This window comes from Eptatretus burgeri, chromosome 2 (genome assembly GCF_056783735.1).
Source record: "Eptatretus burgeri isolate ZD-2024b chromosome 2, Ebu_testis_v1, whole genome shotgun sequence".
In the NCBI taxonomy this organism is placed as follows: domain Eukaryota; kingdom Metazoa; phylum Chordata; class Myxini; order Myxiniformes; family Myxinidae; genus Eptatretus; species Eptatretus burgeri.
In genome coordinates this window covers 112,216,392-112,240,101 of record NC_140962.1, presented here as the reverse complement: position 1 = coordinate 112,240,101, position 23,710 = coordinate 112,216,392, and the positions used below count along the sequence as shown (strand labels likewise).

Below are 23,710 nucleotides of genomic sequence, written 5' to 3'. Positions count from 1 at the left end.
CATTCTCAGTCCTGCCGGCTGTTCTACGTCTCAGTACCCCCGACCCGGGGATGATGATGGATGATGGATGATGGATGAAGGATGATGGATATTGCTCTACACTGAATCAAACTCTGGGATTGAAACCTTGAGTCATGGTGCTATAATTCGAGTTCGAATCCGTGCCCATTTAAACAACTTGTAAACTCTCGAGCTGTAACCCACATAACACAAAAAAAAAATCATTTCGCCGTTAAACATGCAAAGCCTGAAGTAAACCCTCATCACCCCTCACAAAACAAGCCAAATCATGAAATAATGGAAATGTTAGAACCTGCATAAATAGAGAGAGAGAGCAGATGAACCTGAGATAATCCGCGAAACTAAGCGATTCCAGTCAGCCGACGTGTAAAGGCGAATCTGAATCATTATTATAATCATCATAACCTTTCTATTCTTGGCAATGCGCCCACGGAGCCGCACCTGGCCATGGGAGAAAAAGAAAAACCCTACCCCGATCTCAGCCAATCATGACTCGTGTATTATCAGCGGAGTTGGAGAAGGCTCGCCATTGGCCTGAGAATGCTGCGTGAAATGAAACGTTCGATGTGATTGGCCGTTGAGTTGGCAAGTCGTGCGGAATCCGCCACGCCGGCGTGCTGCTTGGTTTTGGGGGCGTGGGACACCCGAAGGTGGACAAAAAGCGCCGCGGACGCTGCTACGACAGGGGAGAGGATCTTCTTCTCGGTTTGTGTGCTGGGAGGTCAAGACGAGAGTGTTTCTTCCCGTTTTGGGTTATTGAGCCGTCGATTCCGCAACAGGTGAGGTCGTCTACAGGTGAGGTAGCTTTAATAAGCTGTGCCCTGAGACGGAGCTGAGCCTGAAGTGGTTGGTTTGTGGGATTAAAATTTGATTATGATTGATGAATGTAAAGTGTGTGTGTGTGTGTGTGTGTGTGTGTGTGTGTGTGTGTGTGTGTGTGTGTGTGTGTGTGTGTGTGTGTGTGTGTGTGTGTGTGTGTGTGTGTGTGTGTGTGTGTGTGTGTGTGTGTGTGTGTGTGTGTGTGTGTGTGTGTTCGTTCGTTCGTTCGTTCGTGTTCTTCACGCCATTCGGCGCATAAGATGAGGCTTGAAAGGCAGTTTCATTGTCTTGGGGTACAATCATGGATGGGTCACCACTCCAGCATGAGATACTTGACTGCTTCATTGTCCCAATAAGCTGGCACTCATTTTGCCAACTGTAAAGGGATGACAGGCTGAATGACCCCCCCCCCCCTGGTATTATATTGAACTCAGAACTCAAAAAAAAATATATATATATGTTTTTTTTAATGCTTCTATGGATTTGCATTGAGATGTAGATGCTGGTAGGGGGGGGGGAGAGTACAAGGTAGATATTGCATGGGTGGCTAAAAACAGATGTAATGCAAGCGAAGCTACCTGCCTACCTACCTCCAGCTGTATCGTGGCCACCTGTGCATGCTCCCTCCCCCGGTGCAGCGTGGTGACTGCTGGCCACTCTACATTCTCTACACCCTAATTTCTCTGAGGATGCAACATTTCTACAATTTCGCAACGAGTAAGATGCGACCGAAAGTCAAATAAGTGCTTGCAAATTTAGTTGTTGCATCTCGTCACTTGGCAATTGTAATTTTACGAAGCGTATGATGTACATACAGTATCTATCTTGTAAATTCATCATGTAGTTGATTATGATTCACTAATTTGTAAGCCAAATTGTTTTGTTTGAATGTGACATGCTATCTCAGGTACTGTGCACTCATATATGAACTTTTATTTCGTGAATTTTTTTTTTTGTGGATACAAAGTCGAGGCTCATTGAACTGCGAGGTTATCGTCTTGGGCTTGTTTGTTTTTTTGACAGAAATGTGTCCAACTATATTTGGAACCTGTGAACTCCCATTTGGTATCTGAACTACATCATAAATCTATCACTTGTGGTTTAAACCACGTAATAAAAAATGCTGCCCTTTATTGGCTTTATAGGATGGTTAATGCCTGGCTTTCTCAACTGTGATAATGGTTTTGGGTTAGTACCCTGGCCATTTCCAAAACCCTTTGAAAATAGCTTTGACACCTTTTGATTTATTTAAAACTCTTCTGGTCTTCCATGATGACAGTGGTTCAGTGAGGCTTTATTAAGGGTGAAATTCTAATTTTGAGACGACATCACACATTTACAGTATTTTACTGTTGCTGGCAGAGTACCCGCCCGACGTCCGATCTTGTTCCAAGCATGCAACACATTCTTCTGACACATACCTTCTATTTGGGTGGCGTATAGGCAACTGATAGCTGCCTCAATTGCTCCTCAATATTAAAATAAATAAATAAAAAATCTAGGTTCCCTGCATGATGCATAAACATACCTAATGCTTATAATTCAAAACGCCTCACAATACTGGAAAACATTGTGACAGGAATATTGTACTGTAAATGGTGGAAACTTGTAATACTGTCCCACACCTGGAGGCGGCGCTACACGGTACACATTATATACAAGGAAATCAGATGCAGGTGGAGGCCATTCAGTCCATTATGCCTGCACAAACACCATACCATACACCATTTATCCACACAAGATCCAAAGAAGAAAATGCAAAAAAAAAATTTAGTTTTGTAATTTTTTTTTTCCTTCTTCCCCTCAGGGGAGGGGGCATGGCTGTTTCAAAAAACTCATCAACCACACATCACCCCTTAAGGAGGCCCCCACCAACAGCACTCCAGACACATGCACACAATCACCCATCAATGCTCAAACGACCTTAAGGTCCTGCCACCATCCACATACCCCTCAATCTTCATAACTTCCAGATACCATCTAATTCTAATTTAAACTTATCTACTTTTTCTCGCCGCAGGCCGACGGGACCAGGCCGATCGTATCTCGCCGCAGGCCGACTCCGGACACGAACCGCTTAAGCGGTCCGTTCCGTGCTATCGGGATAACCGAGCGGTGTTATCATCGGCCTCGACGGTTCCGATTAATTATCGGGCATATTAAGCCCACTACGAACCCTTTACGTGGAGCAAGATGGAGATTCAAACGAAGGAAAGGACGCAGCGAAACGGGGAATAATTCAACATAATGCACTTTATTTATACGACACATGGAGAGCACACATATACAGTCAAACAGTCAGAATGCACATATATCAATTTAAAACAAAAACAACAATGCAGAGCTACGACCGAATATGCGAACACACGGCAAGACTTATACAGTTTTACTTTACAAGACACGGCGCCACAGGATCCATACAAAAACCCCGAAAAGAAAAAGGTGACTTCCCTTTTGGGCCGTCGAGTCCCTCTCCGACGTCCGTCGATGTGGCCCCGCCTGGCCGTGACTCCGTGCCCTAGCGTGGTAGGCGAGGCCTCTCCGGCGTGCCTCGCGCTGGCACGTGTTGGCCGCTCGACGCCACGGACGGAGTTTTCGTCACTATCCCAGCGCGGATAGAAAGGGGGGGGGGAAAGGTGGATGCCCGAGGTCGGGAGGGGGGAATGGCGGACGCTCCTTCCCGCCAGCGGGGTCTTGGAACCGCACCACAGCATACCAGGCCAGCGGCCACCAGGAGGAGAAGAGGACGAGCGAGCCGGAAGACAGGAAGAGGGCAAGAGCAACCACAAAACCGCTCCGCCCGTGTCCGACTTTTTATATCGCGAGCTCCGCCCTATTGCTCCGCCCCGTTCTTTGCTCCACCCCCCTTCGAGGGGCTTCGAGAAAGGTCTCAAAGAGGGGCATTCCTCCTCCCTGGCCGCGTCACTGCGCATCCACCAATCGGGCACCAGCTGCCCCACCCCACTTCTCCTCCCTCACACCAAGCGTTGAGAAGAATGGCGCGAAAAACAGGCGGGAAAAGCCCACCGAGCGTCCTCGTTGGTTTTTGTTTGAAATAAAAGATAGAAAAAGAAAAACGACTGACTCAAAGCGTCGCAGCCCGAATGAATCACATTAAATCCCTCTAAACAACGGGTTTGGGGCTAACTACACATGTACTTGAGAGATATCTCACCTACGGGACCTGAATGGTGGTTTGCAAATTTCCACAGCCTTAACAAAATATTATATATATATATATATATATATATATATATATATATATATATATATATATATATATATATATATATATATATATATGTATGACACACACACATGTGGAAGCATTATGATGAGGAAGGGGTCTGAGGTTCTGTTTGTAGGATAATTCATTCATTTCCAGTTTCTCAATGAAATAAATAGACGAAAAGGAAATTATTTGTTTGATGGAATAATTTTTGGTTATATTATTTTTTTACTTCTGGGTACACGTGGAAACCAGTGACACTGAGATTATACACCATTCTCGCAAAACTTTACTTCCACTTGCACAAGGCATTGTCAGAGACCACGCCCTGCCCAGGGGGAATAAGTGTCAAGCAATGGAGATGTTCAGTGCTGCTGTTCATGTGTGATGGGATCTCGTGGAGTTTGGCTGCCTGTCTTTGTGGAGAAAAGCTGCTGGCCTGAGACGGGCTGCGCTGGGGCGAGACGAGCATGATGAGGCGAGGCCCGAGCACAGACGAGATCCTTGGCGCACAGTAGTAGCTCCATACTGACTTGCATGATATTTTCTTGCTTTCTCCAAGAACACCTAATTCATCTGGTTGAGATGGCCAAAGAGCCTCAACAACTCCAAAAGAGCTATGACGATTGACTTCTGTCCCCAAGTGGATGAGGTCCTGTTTCGCACCTCACAGAGTTTCTTCTAAACTTGCGCTGCATACACTATACACCTCTCCCTGCACATAACACACACACACACCACCTTCCTTCCTTCCCTTCCCTTCATTTTAGGATCCGCACAAGCCCACCTGTTTATGCAGGATAAGAAAGAGGCTGCACCGAAGCCTCGCACTGCCTATATCTTCTTCTTCCTTTCTGCTTTCCCAGATGATTGTGCCACGCTTGTCTCGTGTTTTGTAGATAAGTAAGATTGTTTTAAGGGGCTTTTACTTGCTAAGGGCTAAGATGAGATACTAAATAGACAGAATGCTGTACTCCATTAATTTGTTCCAAGATAGCCGACTCCCACCCACTGTTTTGCTTGACCATACGTAATAAGTAGATAGAGTGTGAAGTCAAGACCACGGTTCCTCAGCTGGGAACAACAAACCACGTTTAAGGTAACGTAAGGTAATTGGGCATGAGGACCCTGTTAGCTTTGTTGGCCCCAACTGGCGTCCGTGGTTGTTAAGCATGAGTTGGGTCATGGAATAATTTGTGACTCTGGAGCTACAGGGTCAGAGGTCGAGTGGCTGGTCCGAGAGACCCCCTCATGCACCCCGGCACGCTCGTTCTGCAAACCATAACATTAGTGTCAGAGTGCGGACTTGACTTTGGGTGCACACGTGAAGCGAAAAGCAGATTTAAGTAATTGACTCATGTCTGTCAGTCCGTAATGTCTGTCCACAAACATCAGTTTATGATCGAGGAACAACTTCATTGAAATTGAATGTTATATATTGAACCTGCAATTTAGAAATACTTTGGCTCTGAATTCATCCCGATTGCACGTGTGCAGAGAGGAGTGAGTTAATATTTTTACTCTGCCTACTTAGAAGTGAAACAAAATTGAAAACTATTCCAAGCAGGAAACTTACTGTGTTAAGGATGTCATGAAGGACACAAACCACAGGTACGAATAATTAATGTCACATGTTGGATAAGGTGGTGTAACAGACTGCATCAACGGTGGTAAATTCCTGATTTTTTTTTTTAATCATTTTATATATATATATATATATATATATATATATATATGTATGACTTTTACAATCTCTTTTATGCCTCTGCACCAAGTGTGCCGGAGGCATTATGTTTCCGGGTTGTCCGTCCGTCCGTCCGGATTTTCGTTCACGTGATAACTCAAGAAGTAAATTGTAGAATTTCATCAAACTTGGTAAAAAAAAAAAGGAAAAGTAAGACAGGGAAATTAAGTGATTTGATTTTGAGCCAGATGTGATAAAGTTTAAGGGTCAAAGGTCAATGTCAAACTCTGAAATTTTACTGTTTACGCCCTAACTCAAATATAATATATAAATGACCGTTTTTACAGCCATTTTTCCCTGCTGTGCAGGGGTTTGGCTTTTTCTTGAGGCAATGTTTTATGGCCGGATGCCCTTCCTGACGCCAACCCTGGTCGCCTCTTACGACACACAGGGATATGGTACACCTATTCTAACCGGGGCATACACCGGGACCAGTACACTGGCACTCATTTCGCCGACCTCTGAAGGATGACAGGCTGAGTCAACCCCCTGGTGTTAATTCAGCAGCCAACGGGGCTTGAACTCAGGACCCTGGGATCCCAAGCCACCATCCTAACCACTAAGCCAACACCATCAAATACTGGACAGAATTTCATCAAACTTGGTACAAAGGTAAAGTTAGACTGGGCAATTAATTGATTAGATTTTGGGCCAGATATGATAAAGATCAAGGGTCAAATATGTCAATACTCAAGTGTTTGTGCGGGAGAGCGGAGACATGCATACCCGTCGACTGCGCGCAGTCAAATTACTCTAGTTAAATTTAAATTGAATTATATGCTTGAACATTGTCAAACACAAATCACCTTATTGTCATTTCGAAGATCCTCCAGTTTTTCAGTACTTGTGGACATGTAAAATCAGGGTTGTGTATAAGTGCTTCAATAGCGCTAAACTTCTGGATTTTTTTTTAACAATCTTTAAAATAATTATTGTCCCCAGTCTCCGACAAGGTCAGTCAACGGGGACATTAAAATGAGCTCTGACCGATGGTCCGACCGTTCAGCCATTCATGTACTTTTGTGTATGCGATATTTCAAAAACCGTTCAAATTTTAGCTTTCATATAACATATATCTATTCCTCATAATGTTACCTCAACCTCTTGAGATCTAGGCTGTGATTGGCTGAATTCTGTTGCCATAGCAACCATCTCGATGACTTGGCTTGTGTCTGTGATATTTGAAAAACCTTTTTTTTCCAATACTTTGTGAAGGCTTGCGGAAGAGCTAGAACACAATGGCACATGTGCAGAGAGGAGTGATGTGTGTGTGTGTGTGTGTGTGTGTGTGTGTGTGTGTGTGTGTGTGTGTGTGTGTGTGTGTATATATATATATATATATATTGCTATCATTGCCTGTAGACTCAGCTGGACATGGTCAAACAAGGGATACAGGTAACGATGAGTATTAGAAATTGTATGAATAAGTTTGTATGAATGTTTAAAAGCAACTGAAATGAATAATTACTTAGGCAAAATCAATCAAAATGACAGGAAAGAGACCGCAGATGCTTATCGGGAGGGGGGTTGACTTACTTCCAGCTAAACACAGACAAGGGTACCCAGCAGGGTGGGGGGAGAGAGAAGGTTGTCTCGCTCACCAGAGAGTAGTTGTCCGTGAAGTGAAAACGTCCTGAAATGTGTGCGTGCATGTCACGTTTGTCGCCAGCACCCAGCCTTGCGTGCACCCTCTCGCGAACAGCCTTGAATGCCAATCGACGTCTGGGAGGGAACTGAGATCGTCTGTCGTGGGTTTAGACCCTGGTGCTGTGACACGGGCAGCTCCTCACACTTCACGAAACTGGTGACGTCCAGTGACCCACACGGTCCGTCGGTGACTGACCCACGCCTCACACGTTGGTGACCGACCCGTGCCTCATTCGTTGTCGGCGCTGCTCACACACAGACTCGTGCACCACACACTCACTTTCTCAAGCACTGGAAAGGACGAATTGTCTCGTTGGCGCTGGTCAGACACCCACTCGCGCATTACATGCTTGCTTGCTCACTTGCACACTTCCTCTCTGGCTTGCTTTTATACAACCGACCTCTAATTTTATATCGATATACAATTTTATATCCAATCGTTTTATATCTGCGGCCAATCTCGGTGGGCGCAGAGTCCCCCCAAAGCTCACCCTGCCCCACTTGCGCACATTTACCATGATGACCCGCTCGCAAAAGAAATATGTGCATAAACGTTGCTGAGGAAAAATAAGGGCACCAGCGCTCGCGAAAGAAATGTGTGTAAATGTGTCTGTCGTACAGAAGAAAAAAAAAACTTCCCATAGGAGAGAGGATCTATTTTTTTACCCTTCTCAACGCATCACATTTAAAATCCCATTACACATGGGGATGGGGCTAATCTGAACATGCATTTAAGGAAATAACTGTCTGAGAACCTGGATGTGTGGATGCATTCATCAGACCGGATTCTGAAATCCGTAACAATATATACACATACTCTAGCATTAGTACCCAGTGTTGCCTGGTGAGATTAAATACTTACTCACTGAAGGCTTGAACACTGAGGTGTTAAAATAAACCTGTGTAAAGCAATCTTTTTAGTAACAGGTGGACGTGTGAACTTTATAATTTGATTTGTGTTGTTGACAACAAATCACAACCTCAACATACGATCTTTGCAATACATATTTCTAAATCGCTCCCTGGAAAGTCCCAGGCAGTGTTCGTAACATACTCACTCAAGGCCTGAACACAGAGGTGCTATAATAAACCTGTGTAAAGCAATCTTTTTAATGAGGAGCACATGTGAAACAACACAACAGTAGTTAAATTTGTGTCACGATTGACAACAAATCACGATTATATAACTTCAACATATGATCTTCACAAAACATATTACTCAATTTATCCTGGGGGGAAAAAACGGAGGGAATGTCATTAGTACAAACCGATCGAGGCCTGAAGGCCAATTACTGTTGGTGATTTTGCTGTTTTTTTTTGTTTTTATGCCTTTGCACCAAGGGTGCCGGAGGCATTATGTTTCTGGGTTGTCCGTCCGTCCGTCCATCCGACCGGATTTTCGTTTATGCGATAACTCAAGAAGCAAATTGTAGAATTTCATCAAACTTGGCAAAAAGGTAAAGTAAGACAGGGCAATTAAGTGATTAGAATTTGGGCCAGATGTGATAACGGTCAAAGGTCAAGGTCAAACTCTGAAATTTTACTGTTTATGCCCTAACTCAAGAAATGTTGGACAGAATTTCATTAAACTTGGTACAAAGGTAAAGTTAAATGGGGCAATTAACTGGTTACATTTTGGGCCAGATCTGATAAAGGTCAAGGGTCAAATATGTCTATACTCGAGTGTTTGTGCGGGAGAGCGGAGGCATACCCGTGGACTGCGTGCAGTCGAATTACTCTAGTTTTCAACAGGTTTTGTTTTTCAAACCTATAGATTTTAACACTTTCTAGATTGTGAAAGTATTTGTTTACTTTAATGAGTTTTTGATTTAATTTTGGTATACAAGCCCTTGCTTTGCATTTCATGAAGACTGACAGCCTGTTATTGCACAACTTTTATGATACGTTTGAATCGAAAAATTACATAAAGTTGTCACACAAAAAGTTGCAGCCCATGGGAGAAAATTATTTTTTTGATACCGAGAATAAACAGGTTTTGTACTTTTATATAAATTAGCCTCTAAATTGTCATTTAACTTCATGAAATCTGCTCAATATCCATATGTAGAACTGAGCTACTGATTTTTTATTTTATTATTATTTTTTTAAATTATTTCTGTAGATGAAACAATGCCATTGATGCAGTTCCCCCTGCATATTTGGCCAAACATTTGGAGTTTGGTCAGAGTCCTGTGACACAATAGCCTCCCATTTTCTAAAGGCAGTGTAATATTGAACATCCACCTGCACATTATAGAAAAGGGGACACGTGGTTTGATGTCCTGGAGTACACCACATTTGATTATTTCCTGCTGACAAAATGCCTGGCTGACAGTTTATAATCAGTCCATGTATGTAATGAAATGGAAGACCAAGAAGGAACCTGAAGAAGTAAAGAACAAAGATGGAGTTGTCAGCAGGAACCTGGACAGAATTCGGGTTTCATCTGCTACTCCACAACCCTCAAATCCATCCAGGCACAGCCTCAGCTGTCTTGTGTGCCAGTTACTTGCTATGGGTTATAAGTTGTACAAGTTTTAAGTGTGCTAATTACGAGCTGTCTTGCCCACAAATGGAGTGTGGTAAGACAAAGATGTGGACATTTACATTTGAATCCTTCGTGTGTGTGTGTGTTTTGCTACTCCTCGAGTTCTGAGCAGATTACATCCATACTTACTAAATAGCATCAGCGTGACCCCAAGTCATGTGTAGGGTTGTTTTATCTTTACCGGTGGTCTAGGGGATTAGGGGTGGGGCTGCAAATTCTCTGTAAATGTGTATCATGTAGTGCCGCCTCCAGGTGGGGGAGGGTATTACAAGGCTCCACCATTTACAGTTCTGTATTCCTGCCCCTACGTTTTCCAGTGCAATGAGGTGTTTTGAATCATAAATAGGAGCTTTGTTTTTGGTTCATGCTCGTAACTCGGGTTATTTATTTTTCCTATCCGGAGCTGTCAGTTGCCTATACACTGCCCAAATAAAGGTATGTGTCGGAAGAACGTGTTGCATGCTTGGAACAAGATCGCCTGTAGGGTGGGTACTCTCCTTGTACAATATAGTTTATTATATTAATTAATTTTAAACTATGTAATTCTGAGTCATGGTCAGGAAGTACCATAACTTGTGTTTGTTTTTTGTCTTGCCTTAGGTTTTGAACAGTGGTGACCTTGCCTGCCCTAAATCGAAGGTACACCAGGCATGGGCGAAGCTCCCCGCCATAGTGGCCGAGAAACTACAGAGCAGAACTATGACAACATGTTTAAATTGTTGATAATTGGGAACAGCGCTGTGGGAAAAACCTCATTCCTGTTCCGGTACTCCGAGGATACCTTTACGCCAGCCTTTGTCAGCACGGTGGGCATTGATTTCAAAGTGAAGACTGTAGAACGCAACAAGAAGAAGATAAAGTTGCAGATATGGGTGAGTTTTTCCAAATCCTTCATCACATTTGTTCACCTTGTACAGAATATATATTTGGCATCATTAATGTCTCTAGTAATCCTCTTGTGTTCTATTTGGTAGTTGTGACATGAATCATCACTGTAGTTATTGTTTACTGGACCAGAATCATATCTTCTTTTGGGTTCCTCTTTGCAAATAGTAATGCGAAGGTATAGTATTTAAAAAATTTTTAAAATAGCATTGCTGGTAATTCTTAAGTTTTGGAAGAGCTTTCCAAATGTCATCTTTAATTCGTGTTTCACTTGAAATAAGCAGAAGGAGACTGCAATTGAACACGACAGGACGCTCTCAAAAGGACATCATTTTGATTTGGTGAATTAACGCGCTTTATTGTAAAATTAAAATTTGCACGAAATTGGCATATTGTCCTGTAACTCCGATTCTATAATGCACATTATTATACTGTTCGCCCATCTACCTGCACAGCAGAAGACTGTGTGTGTTTGTGTGTCATTGTTATCTCTGTTTGTGGGTTTCAGGAGGTGGAACAAAGTCCTCCTTGAACTCAAAGTGTGAACCTCCACTTTGGTGGAGGATCACAGTTCATGGACCAAGCTGTTCAACTTTTGTTGTTCTCAGAATTTTGTTCCAAGGACTGTTTCCAGGATCGGCACCGAACCTCGGACTCCCTCCAATTGTAGTTAGTTTCTGGTAATATCCCTGGGGATTGTTTTTAAAATCTCAATGAGGTTCTTCTTTATCATTTTCTGTTGCTTCAATCATCTCTGGTGCAATTTTGATGCTCCTCAGCTTCCAAGTCACCAAATTGCATCCCTATCACTACCTTAAGGTCGTACACACTCTGAGAACAACAAAAGTTGAACAGCTTGGTCGATGAACCATGATCCCTTACCGAAGTGGAGATGGATACTTTGAGTCCTGGGAAGACTCCGTTCCACCTCCTGAAACCCGCAAATGGAGATAACACACAATCTCTCTCTATCTCTATCTCTATATCTCTCTATCTCTCTATCTCTCTATCTCTATATCTCTATATCTCTATATCTCTATATCTCTATATCTCTCTATCTCTCTATCTCTCTATCTCTCTATCTCTCTATCTCTCTATCTCTCTATCTCTCTATCTCTCTATCTCTCTATCTCTCTATCTCTCTATCTCTCTATCTCTCTATCTCTCTATCTCTCTATCTCTCTATCTCTCTATCTCTCTATCTCTCTATCTCTCTATCTCTCTATCTCTCTATCTCTCTATCTCTCTATCTCTCTATCTCTCTATCTCTCTATCTCTCTATCTCTCTTTTTTTTTTTATGCTGTAATGTAGCATGGTGTGGCCCACATTACTGAACTGTTTACTTAATACCTCGTCGTTCACGTCACCTTTCCACATCGCTCACTCGACACTGCCGCATCGTAAAAAGACGTGTGTGAACACCGTGGGGTCACACCACAAGTCTCTCAAAATACCACCCGTGGTGGGCATGTTCCAACCATCACTTCACTGAATAATTAGGAGGTATGATCTTCTTTTTAAGTTTGGTGCTTTCAGAGCCACGAGGCTCTATATATGGCATGCACCCAGACATAACAGTGGTGAAAGAAGGAGCCTTTAGGTAATCTATAATACTGTGATAGTTTTGGAAATTGGGGAGAGCATACATGGACATGTCGGAGACCCAAGGATGACTTCTTCCAATTGTCTGTGTGTAGATAGACCTTTTGTGCCTTGTCTAAGGGTTTTGGGTAGAATGCATTGATGTTAGTTTGTATTTCCCATGTGTGATATCTTCCCTCCCCCCTCTGCTCCTTTCAGTCTTTTTTTCCAGTACCCCCATCAGGCTTACCTTTTATCCCTGCAGCCGGTCGGTCATTCCTCAGTCCGTCTGTGTTCATTAATCCTTTGGGTCAATCGGGTTACCTTCACCGCTTCGGACTTTGTTCCTTCTTGCATTTCACACATTTGTGGCACAAACCACGACGCTTGGTGCATTTTTGTGAAACGCAGCGCTTCTCTCATGCATGTCCGTGTCACTAGGTGCAGCGCTTTTCTCATATCTAATAAAGTGCTGCACATCTCGCATGCATGATACATTGCGTACTGGGAACTGAATGTTTGCATGCAAGGGAGGGAGTGGGGGCCTTTTTCACTACCGTGGGCATGTGAAAGGAGGAGTGGGGGCTGTGTTGAAAGTTCCCTCAAAAAACAGTGGCATTTTCCACAAGCTGCATCATGGACACTTCCACATTAGATGATCACAAATGAGAGGGAGGCTTGCACGAGACAAGATGTGAGAAAGCTATTTCCTGGATGAGAAAGTAACTCTGGGATGGTCCTCGTCCGTGTCCTAGAAGCTTGTCTGGCAAGGATGAGGAAGGTGCACAGAGTATGAGAAGAGAAGGAAAGAGCCCCTAGTGCAGAGGAGGCTCAGAAGAAAGCCCAGAACACAGCTTGATGCATGAGGAGCTGATGGTCCCGTCGGCACAGCAGAAACAGAGCTGCTTGCAGTTTACATATCTTACATGCCAGAACGGACTTTCCTATTGGGTCTGGATTCCTCAGACATGGCTACGCATCCCATTGCCACTCCCCTGCCCATCTTCCCCATCCTTCCACCCCTCACCCCCACCCCCAGTATATTTGGACTGGCACAGCCCCGTTGGGCTATGTGAGGTGAGTGAAGGAGTCGACCCACATTCCGTACTTTTCTTTTCTTTTCTTCTCAGTTCTTCTCGTCTTCTTTTCCCCTCATTGAATGATGGCCATGTGTCTTTTGTGTAAATAAGATTGTATATAAGAATGTGTTGGGTTAAATCTGCTCTTTTGTGCCTTTTTGCTTTGAAATGATTGTGTGCGTGTGTAAATAAATAATTGTTGGTTGTTATTTCAAATCTTTCTCGGTTGTCTTTCCTTCATTGGTCTGACACAGTGTACAAGCATAGTTAGACGAGTAGGTGTAGCCTACCAATTGGCTCTACTCGTTAGCCAGTGTACATTCAGTGTGTTACTCGGCAGTAACCTGTGTGTGTGCTGAGGGCACAAACTCAGTTAATTTATTCACCTCCTCAGGTAAACGGAGTCTGATGAATAGTTGGAGTTGATGAGGCTAATTGACGCTCAGCAACCCTCCGGACCACGGAGTTATCCGCGGATGGTAGCCTCAGGACCGGTTATTTGGAAGCAACCTGAGGGCTTTCTTTCCTCGCATGCCTTGAACCTTGGGCCATAACAATATTACATGGATTTCCCACTCTGTTTTAAAATTCTCAGAACTGCCTTACAGAGTCGGGAATGCTTCGATTCAAATGGCTGAAAATGTTCGACAGATCCGACACACCAATCCCCGCCTCTTTAATACTTTGAAATAGATGCAATATAGTCCATCATATTGGGTTTGCTATAACGAGGAAATTCCAAAAACAGATGGTTCAAACCAAGCAGCTTGTAGAGCTCTCACTAAGTTGCTTAAGCACTCAAGCAAGCACTCCAACTTTGTTTACCTTACGATGACCACAACATTGTCTTGAATGTCAATTTGTGATTTTATTTTCAAAAATGACATCCATTGTGAAAGAAGTAGGTAGGTAGGCTGGTAGGTTTCATGGTTTTAGAGTTATGGAGGAGACACAGTGACTGATATACACTGCCATTTATTATTATTATAGATTGACCTTGAGTGTCTGTCCCAGGCACAACATTTTTTTTATCATCGAATTTTCAACAAACCTTTATCATGAGGAAATGGAGAACACCAACTGATAAAATGTACCATTTTTTTTTTGTTACGTTTAGTTTGAGTGTAAAGCAGATGTGGGCGGGCTTTGCATTTTGGGATTCCTTATAGTTTCATTTGCAACCCTTCCTTGAGATGAATGCTTCAAATCCTGCAGTTATGTATTGCTTGTTCACAAACACTTTTGGTCTAATTATTCCCCTGATATCTGTTTGTACAGTGCTCCAATAACATGAATGCCATGGATCAGTGTTTGTCTATATTTGGAAAGGCTTCTGCCAAATAAGTTGGAGTAAAATGAGTGCCCTTTGGCTTGGACCCTCTTGCCAACTAGTCTCAAGACTTCCAGATCCACTTTCATGGGTTAGCAATTGTGTGAATTATCTTGGTGTTTTCTTGGGTGATGATGCTTCATCAGTAAAGAATTGGGATGGTTTGCTGGACCCTGTTGAGGTGAAATTGCAAAAATGTAACTGTCGTATCATGTAACTAAGGGAAAAAAACGTTTCCTGAGGCAACTGTATCTTGGAAGAACTCTGTTCATTAATAGTTTAGTGGCTTCTACTTTATGGCACTATTTTGTGTTACACCAACAACTTTGTAAGTGCATTTTGTGCTTTTTCTGGATGGAAAACATGCTGCAGCCAGAGGTTCTCGGTTTACCAGTGAGTGATCTAGGCCAAGGTTTAGTTGATTTAAAGTGCTGTTTAATGACATTTTGACTGCCACTTTCCCTCTCTGCATGCTATTTACACAACCATCTCTACCATGAGTCTGTGACACTTTTCACCTGTTGCAACAGGCAAGGAAGATACTGGGCTATGATCGTTTTTGATGGATCTTTCGAAAATTTGTTTCCTCTCTCTGTGTATTAAATGCAAGGTTTGTCCTGAGGATAACATGAGCTGCACAAACCAACACAAAACACATGTTCCTTATAAAACCTTTGTTTTACAATCATAGTTTTCAAATCTTAGACCAGTGTCCATTTTATAAGCAGCCTGAAAAAAACTTTTTTCACATTTATACTCTGTTGAAAGTTAAACGTTAACCTCTTCTCTTTCTTCAACAATTGTTTTGTGAGTCTAAGTTTGATTTTTCAATGACTGTTTGTTTGTTTATTCATGGTTTTGACCTCAAGCAAAATCTCAAAAAACAACCAAGCTAATTTCCCGCTTGTTCGGGCAAAGATGGCAGTGTACAAAACGAGAATAAGCATAATAGATGGCCATCAAATTAACGATGCGAATGTTGTATTATTTTTAAAACACTTGTAATATGTCAAGTAAAGTTAAATTATGCCTTTTATTTTAATAATGGGAAAGCGACTGCTGTTCAAATCAAAAGCAGTGGAGTATCCATCTCCAACTGGTTCGCAGATGTCTCAGCTCAAATGAGCAAATTTTTTTGAAGTGTGTAATGGTAGAAATGTGAATTCAACATTAAGTGATGACGTGGACCATGACACGTACATGTTACCTTATAGACAATGTCGGTCTGCTCATAAGAACAACTATCGTGAGGCCTAGTGATTAAAATTGGCAAATACACTGTTGGAAGGTTATTATTATTTTTTTTTTCTGTAATGGGACCATGCACAGCTTCAACATTATAGACTGGACAGAATCTGGGAAAATGTACATATTTAAAGTTGTGGAGGCATTTCATGTTTACGGCTGGCAAACAACTTTTTTAGATGTATTTATAGGTTCTAAATCGATCTAGGGGGTTTGTCCGGCTGTATTTTCAACGATTAACCCATAAACTTGACAAATCCAAGATGGCCGCCATCGCTTATAGAAAATACCTAAATTATTGCATCTCTGGAACTACTTGACCAATATCAATGATGTCGATGTCTATATTAGGGTTTTCACACATGCTTGATCATTTGGAATAAGTTTTAAGTTGATTGTAGGTCAAGGTCATGCATTGGGACAAAGGTCAAGGCCATATTTTGACCTTGGTGCCCCTAAGCATATCTCAGGAGGTAGACTAGGTCAATTTTCAGAAAATGTTAATGGTGGAGGCATATTCATGTTTACAGCTGACAAACAACTTTTTTTAGATGTATTTATATGTTCAAAATCTAACTAGGAGGTTTGCCCAGCTGCATTTTCAATGGTTAACCCATAAACTTGATAAATCGAAAATGGCCGTCACCAATACATGAAAAATTCATTTTTTTCATATCTTTGGTGCCAAACATGGTAAGAACATAAATAAAACATCTCTGTATCTTTTTAGGTACAAGGAATCCATCGAGACCATTATTTACACCCCAATATGTGAAGAAATCGAGATGGCCACCACATTAGGGAAATTTTTTTATCACTGATTGACTTTAAATAAGTGACAACTTTATCATAATATCATGGTTCAGATGTGGGATATACTGACTAAATGAATACAGCTATAGTTATATTTTGTCATTGATCAATGTAGAAGAGGGGTTCAGTTACCTAATGAGTTTCATAATGAATGGGAAATCGTAACTGAATTTTTGCATATCAATAAAGCAGAAACGGCTGGCAAGACTTTGTTAATTTATAAACTGCTTTAATCAAATATCAACACATGTATGATACATATCTTATAATGTCAATTAAAGCCTGTTACAAGCTGTAATGCTTCAAAACATGCACCACATTAAACACAGAATCCAGCATGGAGGAAGTCAACTCCAAAATGAGGTTCTCTTTATTAACATCACGGTAACTCATCACGTTGCCAGCTTGATGAAACATGTCAACTAGCTCCTTCGAACGTGTTGCTTGGTGAAGAGTACTTCCCATTCCAATGTGTTTTGGGGTATGAATTTTGTCTCCGCTCGCAGTATAAATAAGATCAGCAATGCTAAGTATTCTGGTTTGACGGAGTGAACCGTGCTTGTAATCACCATCACTGTTCACTTTATTCTCTAAGAGTTGCTGTCCACCCAATAGTAAGGTGAGGAATATGTACAGACTGTCTGGCACATAATCTATTGCTCTGTCCTCACTGATTTCAATTCCATCAGGCTTCGGATGTGATAACATATCACCTCGTATGCCGCGGGTTGAGAGACATAATGTTGTAACTGCAAATCGCTAATGAAATTGTGATGTGTGCAGTTTACAATATTTTAATCTTACTCAGATGAGAAGACTGGGTTGATATTTGCAGTTACAACAATATTGCACTGAAAGATAAATGGTGTTGAAAGACATGAGAGCCATTTCAATTTCGCCAAAAATGCAGTTACAGCATTATGTCTCTCAACCCGCGATGCGTAGTGCAACATGCACCATGGAGAGAAACGAGTCATCCGTTTGATGTTTGAATGGGGGAATAGTGAGCTTTACACCATCATCCTTCACCATGTCAGATAATGGGATGTGGCGGAACTTGGTTGGGATGAATAGTGTTCTGCGTTCTGTGCGTGCTTGATCATGGAGAACTATAACTTCATACACACCATCCCAAGTTCAGCTAACTTATTATCTTTGAATGTGCTCCTTCAACTCATAAATGATGATGGAATGGTGATGCCGCTTCATTAGCTAGTGTACAATATCTTTCCCACACATCTGTAAGCTCTGGAGTATCAGCATGTGATGCTAATTGCTCAAGCTCATGACAAAGCCCAAGCAATACTACATCATTGGCATTTAGTGCTGATTTGCTTATTTTGTCAGTGCTACGTTTGAACCTGACATGGCAGGTACTGTGATGTTTGCCATCAGCTGCTATGAGATCATTCACACAAGCCAGTTGTGTCCTCAAACTTGGGTCATACTTGGCTGCTTCTAGGATTCGTTTGCTGACTTGCTTCTCCTGTATAAGGTGGACTTTTTCATTGGTCTCTCGTTGGCAAAATATGCACAGGTTCCAGTTGATCTGTTCCGCATCGCCGATGATGTCGTGACGTAGCCTATCAAAAAGCTGACGCACAACGATTCGAATCATAACTGCCGTAGAAATGGAAGTGTCAACATCGCGGTCACACCTTGGCGATCTTGCCAGCGTATGCCGACCTAAGAAAAATGTGTCTAAAACGTTGGGGCACGTCAAATACGGTATGAGTAAGTTTTTGTATACGTGAGTAGACCGCTAAAGTACGCTATCATACGTCGTAGTAAGTAGAGTCCGTCAAGAAATTTTAAACATGTTCAAAATTTTACGACGTACTCGGCATATGACACACGTTCCGCATGCGATGGGGATAAGTTTTACACACGATATGTGGACGCTTACACATGTCCACAAAGGCTACTTATAAGCTACTCATAAGTCGAAACACGTCGCGGTAATGTCTTTTTTTACGCGAAACTTATTTCTAACTTATGTCTGACGTGCTTTGAACCAATTCTTTACGTAGTCCCAACACACATCGACGTATGTAGACGTATTCCAATGACGTCTTCCGGTCGACAAAAAAAAAAAAAAAATTAACATGTTTCTAGCTTACAACTGCCATATAAAGACGTGTTCCCAGCGGTTTTGGAAATTGGTATATAAAAATGGTGTTCATAAAAGGGGAACCCAACAGTGTTTTTGTGTCCATGTCAGCAGTAACGGTATCAGTATCAGTATTAGTATTAGTAGTAGTTTGTTCATGTTGGCAGTAGTAGGTGAGTGTGAGGGGGAGGGTGTGGGTTATGATGGATCGTCCTTGCGTCCGTGTGTCCACGGGTAGGAGACATCTTTTCACCATTGTTCGAAGTTCTTCGCGGCTAATTTTTTATGGGGCTTTTTAAACAATGAGCTATGGCTTGTTTTTACGATTTAGGTCTATTCATAATGGGTTGGAGAAATGCACAATGAACTAATAATGTGCATAGAGCGCTTTGATTACTTATAGATACGATATACCAACGAATAATTATCGTGAAGCCGGCGTTCACAAACTATGCCCAACGATAGCCTAACTTATCCATATCGTGCGGCAGTTTATCTTTGCCGGTGACGTAGGGTTTGCTATTCATAGGCTGCCACTCAACGATTTAAATGGCTGCATCTCCACTATTGAAAGTAGACGCTTGCGCTCAACAATTGGATGTTTTTTTATACTCAACGACTTTTAAACGGTACCACTCAGCTATTTTCATTGTTTACAATGAACGATTTAAATTGCTGTCACTCGCCTTTGTTTTTTGACGCTGGGGATTTGAAATTTGAAGCGTTTCTTCTGAACGTGTTAAAACGCTCAAACTCGACTATTTCAAATAGACGCTGCCGATGGACAATTGGAATCATAGCCAAGCTAGACATCGAAGTGTGAACATCCTCGTCATGCCGAAGAAAAGTTTGAAGAATGCTGCAAATAAGTGTCCTGGCCGTGGCCGTGGACGCTGACGCAAGGACGATCCATTATACCGAGTCTTTCAGCCTATGAGTAACTTAAAAGTAACGTCTGTCGACGTGTGGCAACGATCGCGTAACGTGCCAACAACACGTTAATCATAGGTTAGAAATAAGTTTCGGGTACGCTAAACATTACCTCGGCGTGTCTCAACTTATGATTAACTTACAAGTAGCATGTGTTGACGTCTGTCAACGATCGCAGACCGTGCATACAACTTGTGGCTAGCGTAGCGGAACGTGTGAGTCATACGCCGGCATACGTCGTGAAATTTCAACCATGAAAAAATTTGAGGACAACCGAAAAGTGCAGCGTTTAAAGCCAGCGTACAACGACGTATGGCAGTGTTTTTCAGCGTGCTCTCAATGTTATCAAAACTTACCCATAACGTATTCAACGTGTGCAAGCGTTTTTAGAAAAAAAAAATTCAAAAATCGGCATACGTTGGCTAAAATGTCGAGGTGTGACCAGGCCTTTAAGGAAACCATATTTGGATTATTTTTCCTTGAGTTTGAAATGGTGGGCAAGCATTACCCCATTGCTAATTAGGAGTTGCTTAATTGTAAACATGGCCTCGTTTGTGTTCCTCCGTGCTGAGGTAAAAATTGAAGATGTATTTTTAGCAATTGGGAATATATTTGGAGCACAAAATATCGATGCGGGATCTCAAATGAACAAGGTCATGTTTGTGGCGGGAGTACACATGGTTCATTTGATTGTAGAGCAGATCCTTCTTGTGGAACCTAACGTATGTACAGTATTCCTGTTTACTCTCTGGATACTCCAGCAGTCAAGGTGAACTTGTCGATCGCACCGCAATTCATTAAAAATGACAAGTTGTGTGCTCAATTGTGCAAGTTTGGTGTTATGGTGCTGGTGCACTCTGCAAGTTAAAAAATTTAAACATGCATGCGATTTTTATGCAAGTGCATCATTTCAATTGGATATTGAAGATATGTGCGGTGTTTCACAGGCCAATTGGCTCTTTAGACGCGCACAACTAATCGGCTATTTAGACGGGCGATTAGCTGTGCGGGTACAACAATGTTTTTTTTTTTTGTCAGCATTTAAGGGTTTGGCACGTGTTGGCATGACACTCGCTAAATGCCTTTCTTTAGCCTTCAGTAAATTCGGCCCAAAATGTTGTTCTAAGTGCAAACATTAATGGGTATAGTTACAAAATGTATGCTTCCACGGAGATGTTGATGTGTTATGGTTGTGAAACAGGAGGCAGTCTAGTGCTCCCCCCACCCCCCTCACCATCCTCACCCCTTACCCCCTCTCCACCCCACCACCTAATGTTGTGCAATTGATAACCACCACCACCCTCCCCACCCAATGCTGAGTGGGAGATAATCCCCACCCCTCTCCCTCCACTTAATGCTGAACAGTTTGTGATTGACCTCTGCACAGCTATTATAAGAGACAACACTGATGCAAGCATGGAAGTTATGACGGTGACATATACATATATATATATATATATATATATATATATATATATATATATATGTATGTATGTATGTATGTATGTATGTATATATACATACATATACGGTCATAGATGGGTCCGTCCTGCAGTAATTGACAGGAACCTGTAACATATTAAGGTGCTGCTTGTGTCATATTCTCAGGACCTTCAAGGTGCTTGCCATGTGGAATATGTATGTCTTTCCTGCCTTGATATGGTACGAAACACTATTGTGGCTTTGGCTAACTCCTTTATTCCATTTGATGAGACTCCGGTTTCTTCTAAGGAACAGTGGGAACAATGGAGCAAATCTCGCTTTCCAATACTGTTGAAGTGGAGACGGTTTCCACCGAGAGTTGGGCTTCCCCCATCAGCAGTATCAAAACCTCTTGCCCTGAAAAGTTTGCAGAGGTGTCTGTTAGTGTTAAGGCAGTATTAGGTAGGATGGAGAGCCCCTCTGAGGGTGCCATTGACCTCTCCCTTCGAGAACACTGAAAGCCTGGCTGAAAGGTATTATTCGAGATAAATCAAATATTTCTGAACCGCAATTTCACTGCTTAGACCTAAGTCACATTTGCTCGATGGCGAAGATACGGCGGCCGTACGCCCTCTGAATTGACAGAAACGTGCGGCGGCCGCAGAGTTTCTGAGGTGGCCTTAGGGTGGCCCTACGCCATATGGCTATATTTTACACGCCGTAAGGTCGCCGTGGAATTATAACGTGGAGTTATAACTTTTTTTCATTTCTACGTTCGCCGTAGCAATTCGACAAGCCGAAAAAAAAAAAAAAAAAAAAATTTAACCCATTCGTTACCGTTCGCCTTAGGGTCCCCCTGCGGTCACCTTGCGTCTGCCTTAAATTCTATGGCTGCCGCAGGAATGCCCTTAGGTCACCGTGCGACATCAAATCAAAGACCGTACGACAACCCCACGTTTTCGGTCTCCACAATTTATAAATATGCCGTGCGGCTCCTCGAAAAATAAAAACATATATGACTGCTACATTATGTGACCGTGGAAATACTGCAGCCGCCGTATAATTGCTAATGGCCGTAGATTTTGGAGACCCCACGGCCGCCGTGACAAATGTGACCTAGGCCTAAATATGCCGTGCGGCTCCCCGAAAAATAAAAACGTATGTGACTGCTACATTGTGTGACCGTGGAAATACTGCGGCTGCCGTATAATTGCTCGTGGCCGCAAATTTTTGGAGACCCCACGGCCGCCGTGGCAAATGTGACCTCGGCCTAAAGGAAATGTCCCACTAAAGATGGGGAAAGAGCTGCAGGGGGTGGAGAAAAACGTAAATTTCAAACTATAAAGAAATGGATTTTGAAGGTAGCATCTTTAATTTTCAATGGCGGCTACAGTTTTATGCATCACCTGCAAGTGCCTCAGCTCTTCGAGACAGAGATGTGATGTGCTGATGCTACAGAAGATGCATGCCAACCAGGCTTGAGGTTGAGTGGCATCAATTATTTATTTAAATAGTGTTTGTGTTATTTTTTTCTTCTCCATTGCTTTTGAAGACCTCGGGCCCAGTGTTGCTGTAATTCTACACCCGAGGCTCCAGGCCTTAGAAGTTACCGTTAATGGGATTAGTAAAGGTTTTTGATGTCCGTTGACTTTGACTTTGTCACCAAAAGTTGAGTATCATTTATGTGAATTGTCCAAGTTGTAGCTGAGAGCGCTGTTTCTTTATAAGTTAGCAGAGGATATCAATACTGTTAACTTTACTAAGTTTCATGTATGGGGGGGGGGTGCAGGGGAGGGGTTACAACACTACCCTCAATCTTATACTTTATAGGAACACTCCTGAGCCTAGGGCCTTCGCTCAAATTGTAGAGAGGAGCAGACTGGAAGACAGATGTACGAGTATGGTGCCTGCAGCACCTGAAACCCAGTATGACACATGGGTTTGTTGTTCACAAGGCCAGTTAACCATGGGTTGCCTGGACAGATTTTATGTCAATCAAGGGCTGGTAAAAGTAGTTTAAATAAACAACATACAAAGGCCGATTTGGTTTTTATGACCACCATGTGGTTGTCACGCTTCATCCTTACCCAGTTCTTCTTGTGGCAGTGCACACTGGACTTTGAATACCAAGCCTTTGGAAGATGCACATTCTAAAGAGGCTCTTAGTCTCATGGAGTAATCTCGATGTGCAGAAACATTCTTATTCAAGTACTAGCAAATACCACCCGTCGCTTCGCTAACTTGAATACTGAGAGGGAAGGGGAGGGGGTGGGGAGGCAGCGACAGAGACAGAGGGGGAAAGAGAA

At 42.5% G+C, this 23,710-nt stretch overlaps 1 protein-coding gene across 1 annotated transcript in view; it reads left to right on the top strand.

Moving 5' to 3' along the window:
* The first annotated feature begins 609 nt into the window (after positions 1–609).
* Positions 610–23,710, top strand: part of LOC147032849 (ras-related protein Rab-3A-like) — a 97,125-nt gene continuing 74,024 nt past the window's right edge. The window contains exons 1-2 of the mRNA XM_085870786.1: positions 610–800; positions 10,609–10,880. Coding sequence (XP_085726912.1) covers positions 10,659–10,880 — 222 coding nt within the window. The 5' untranslated portion in view covers positions 610–800; positions 10,609–10,658. The remainder of the gene's footprint in view (positions 801–10,608; positions 10,881–23,710) is intronic.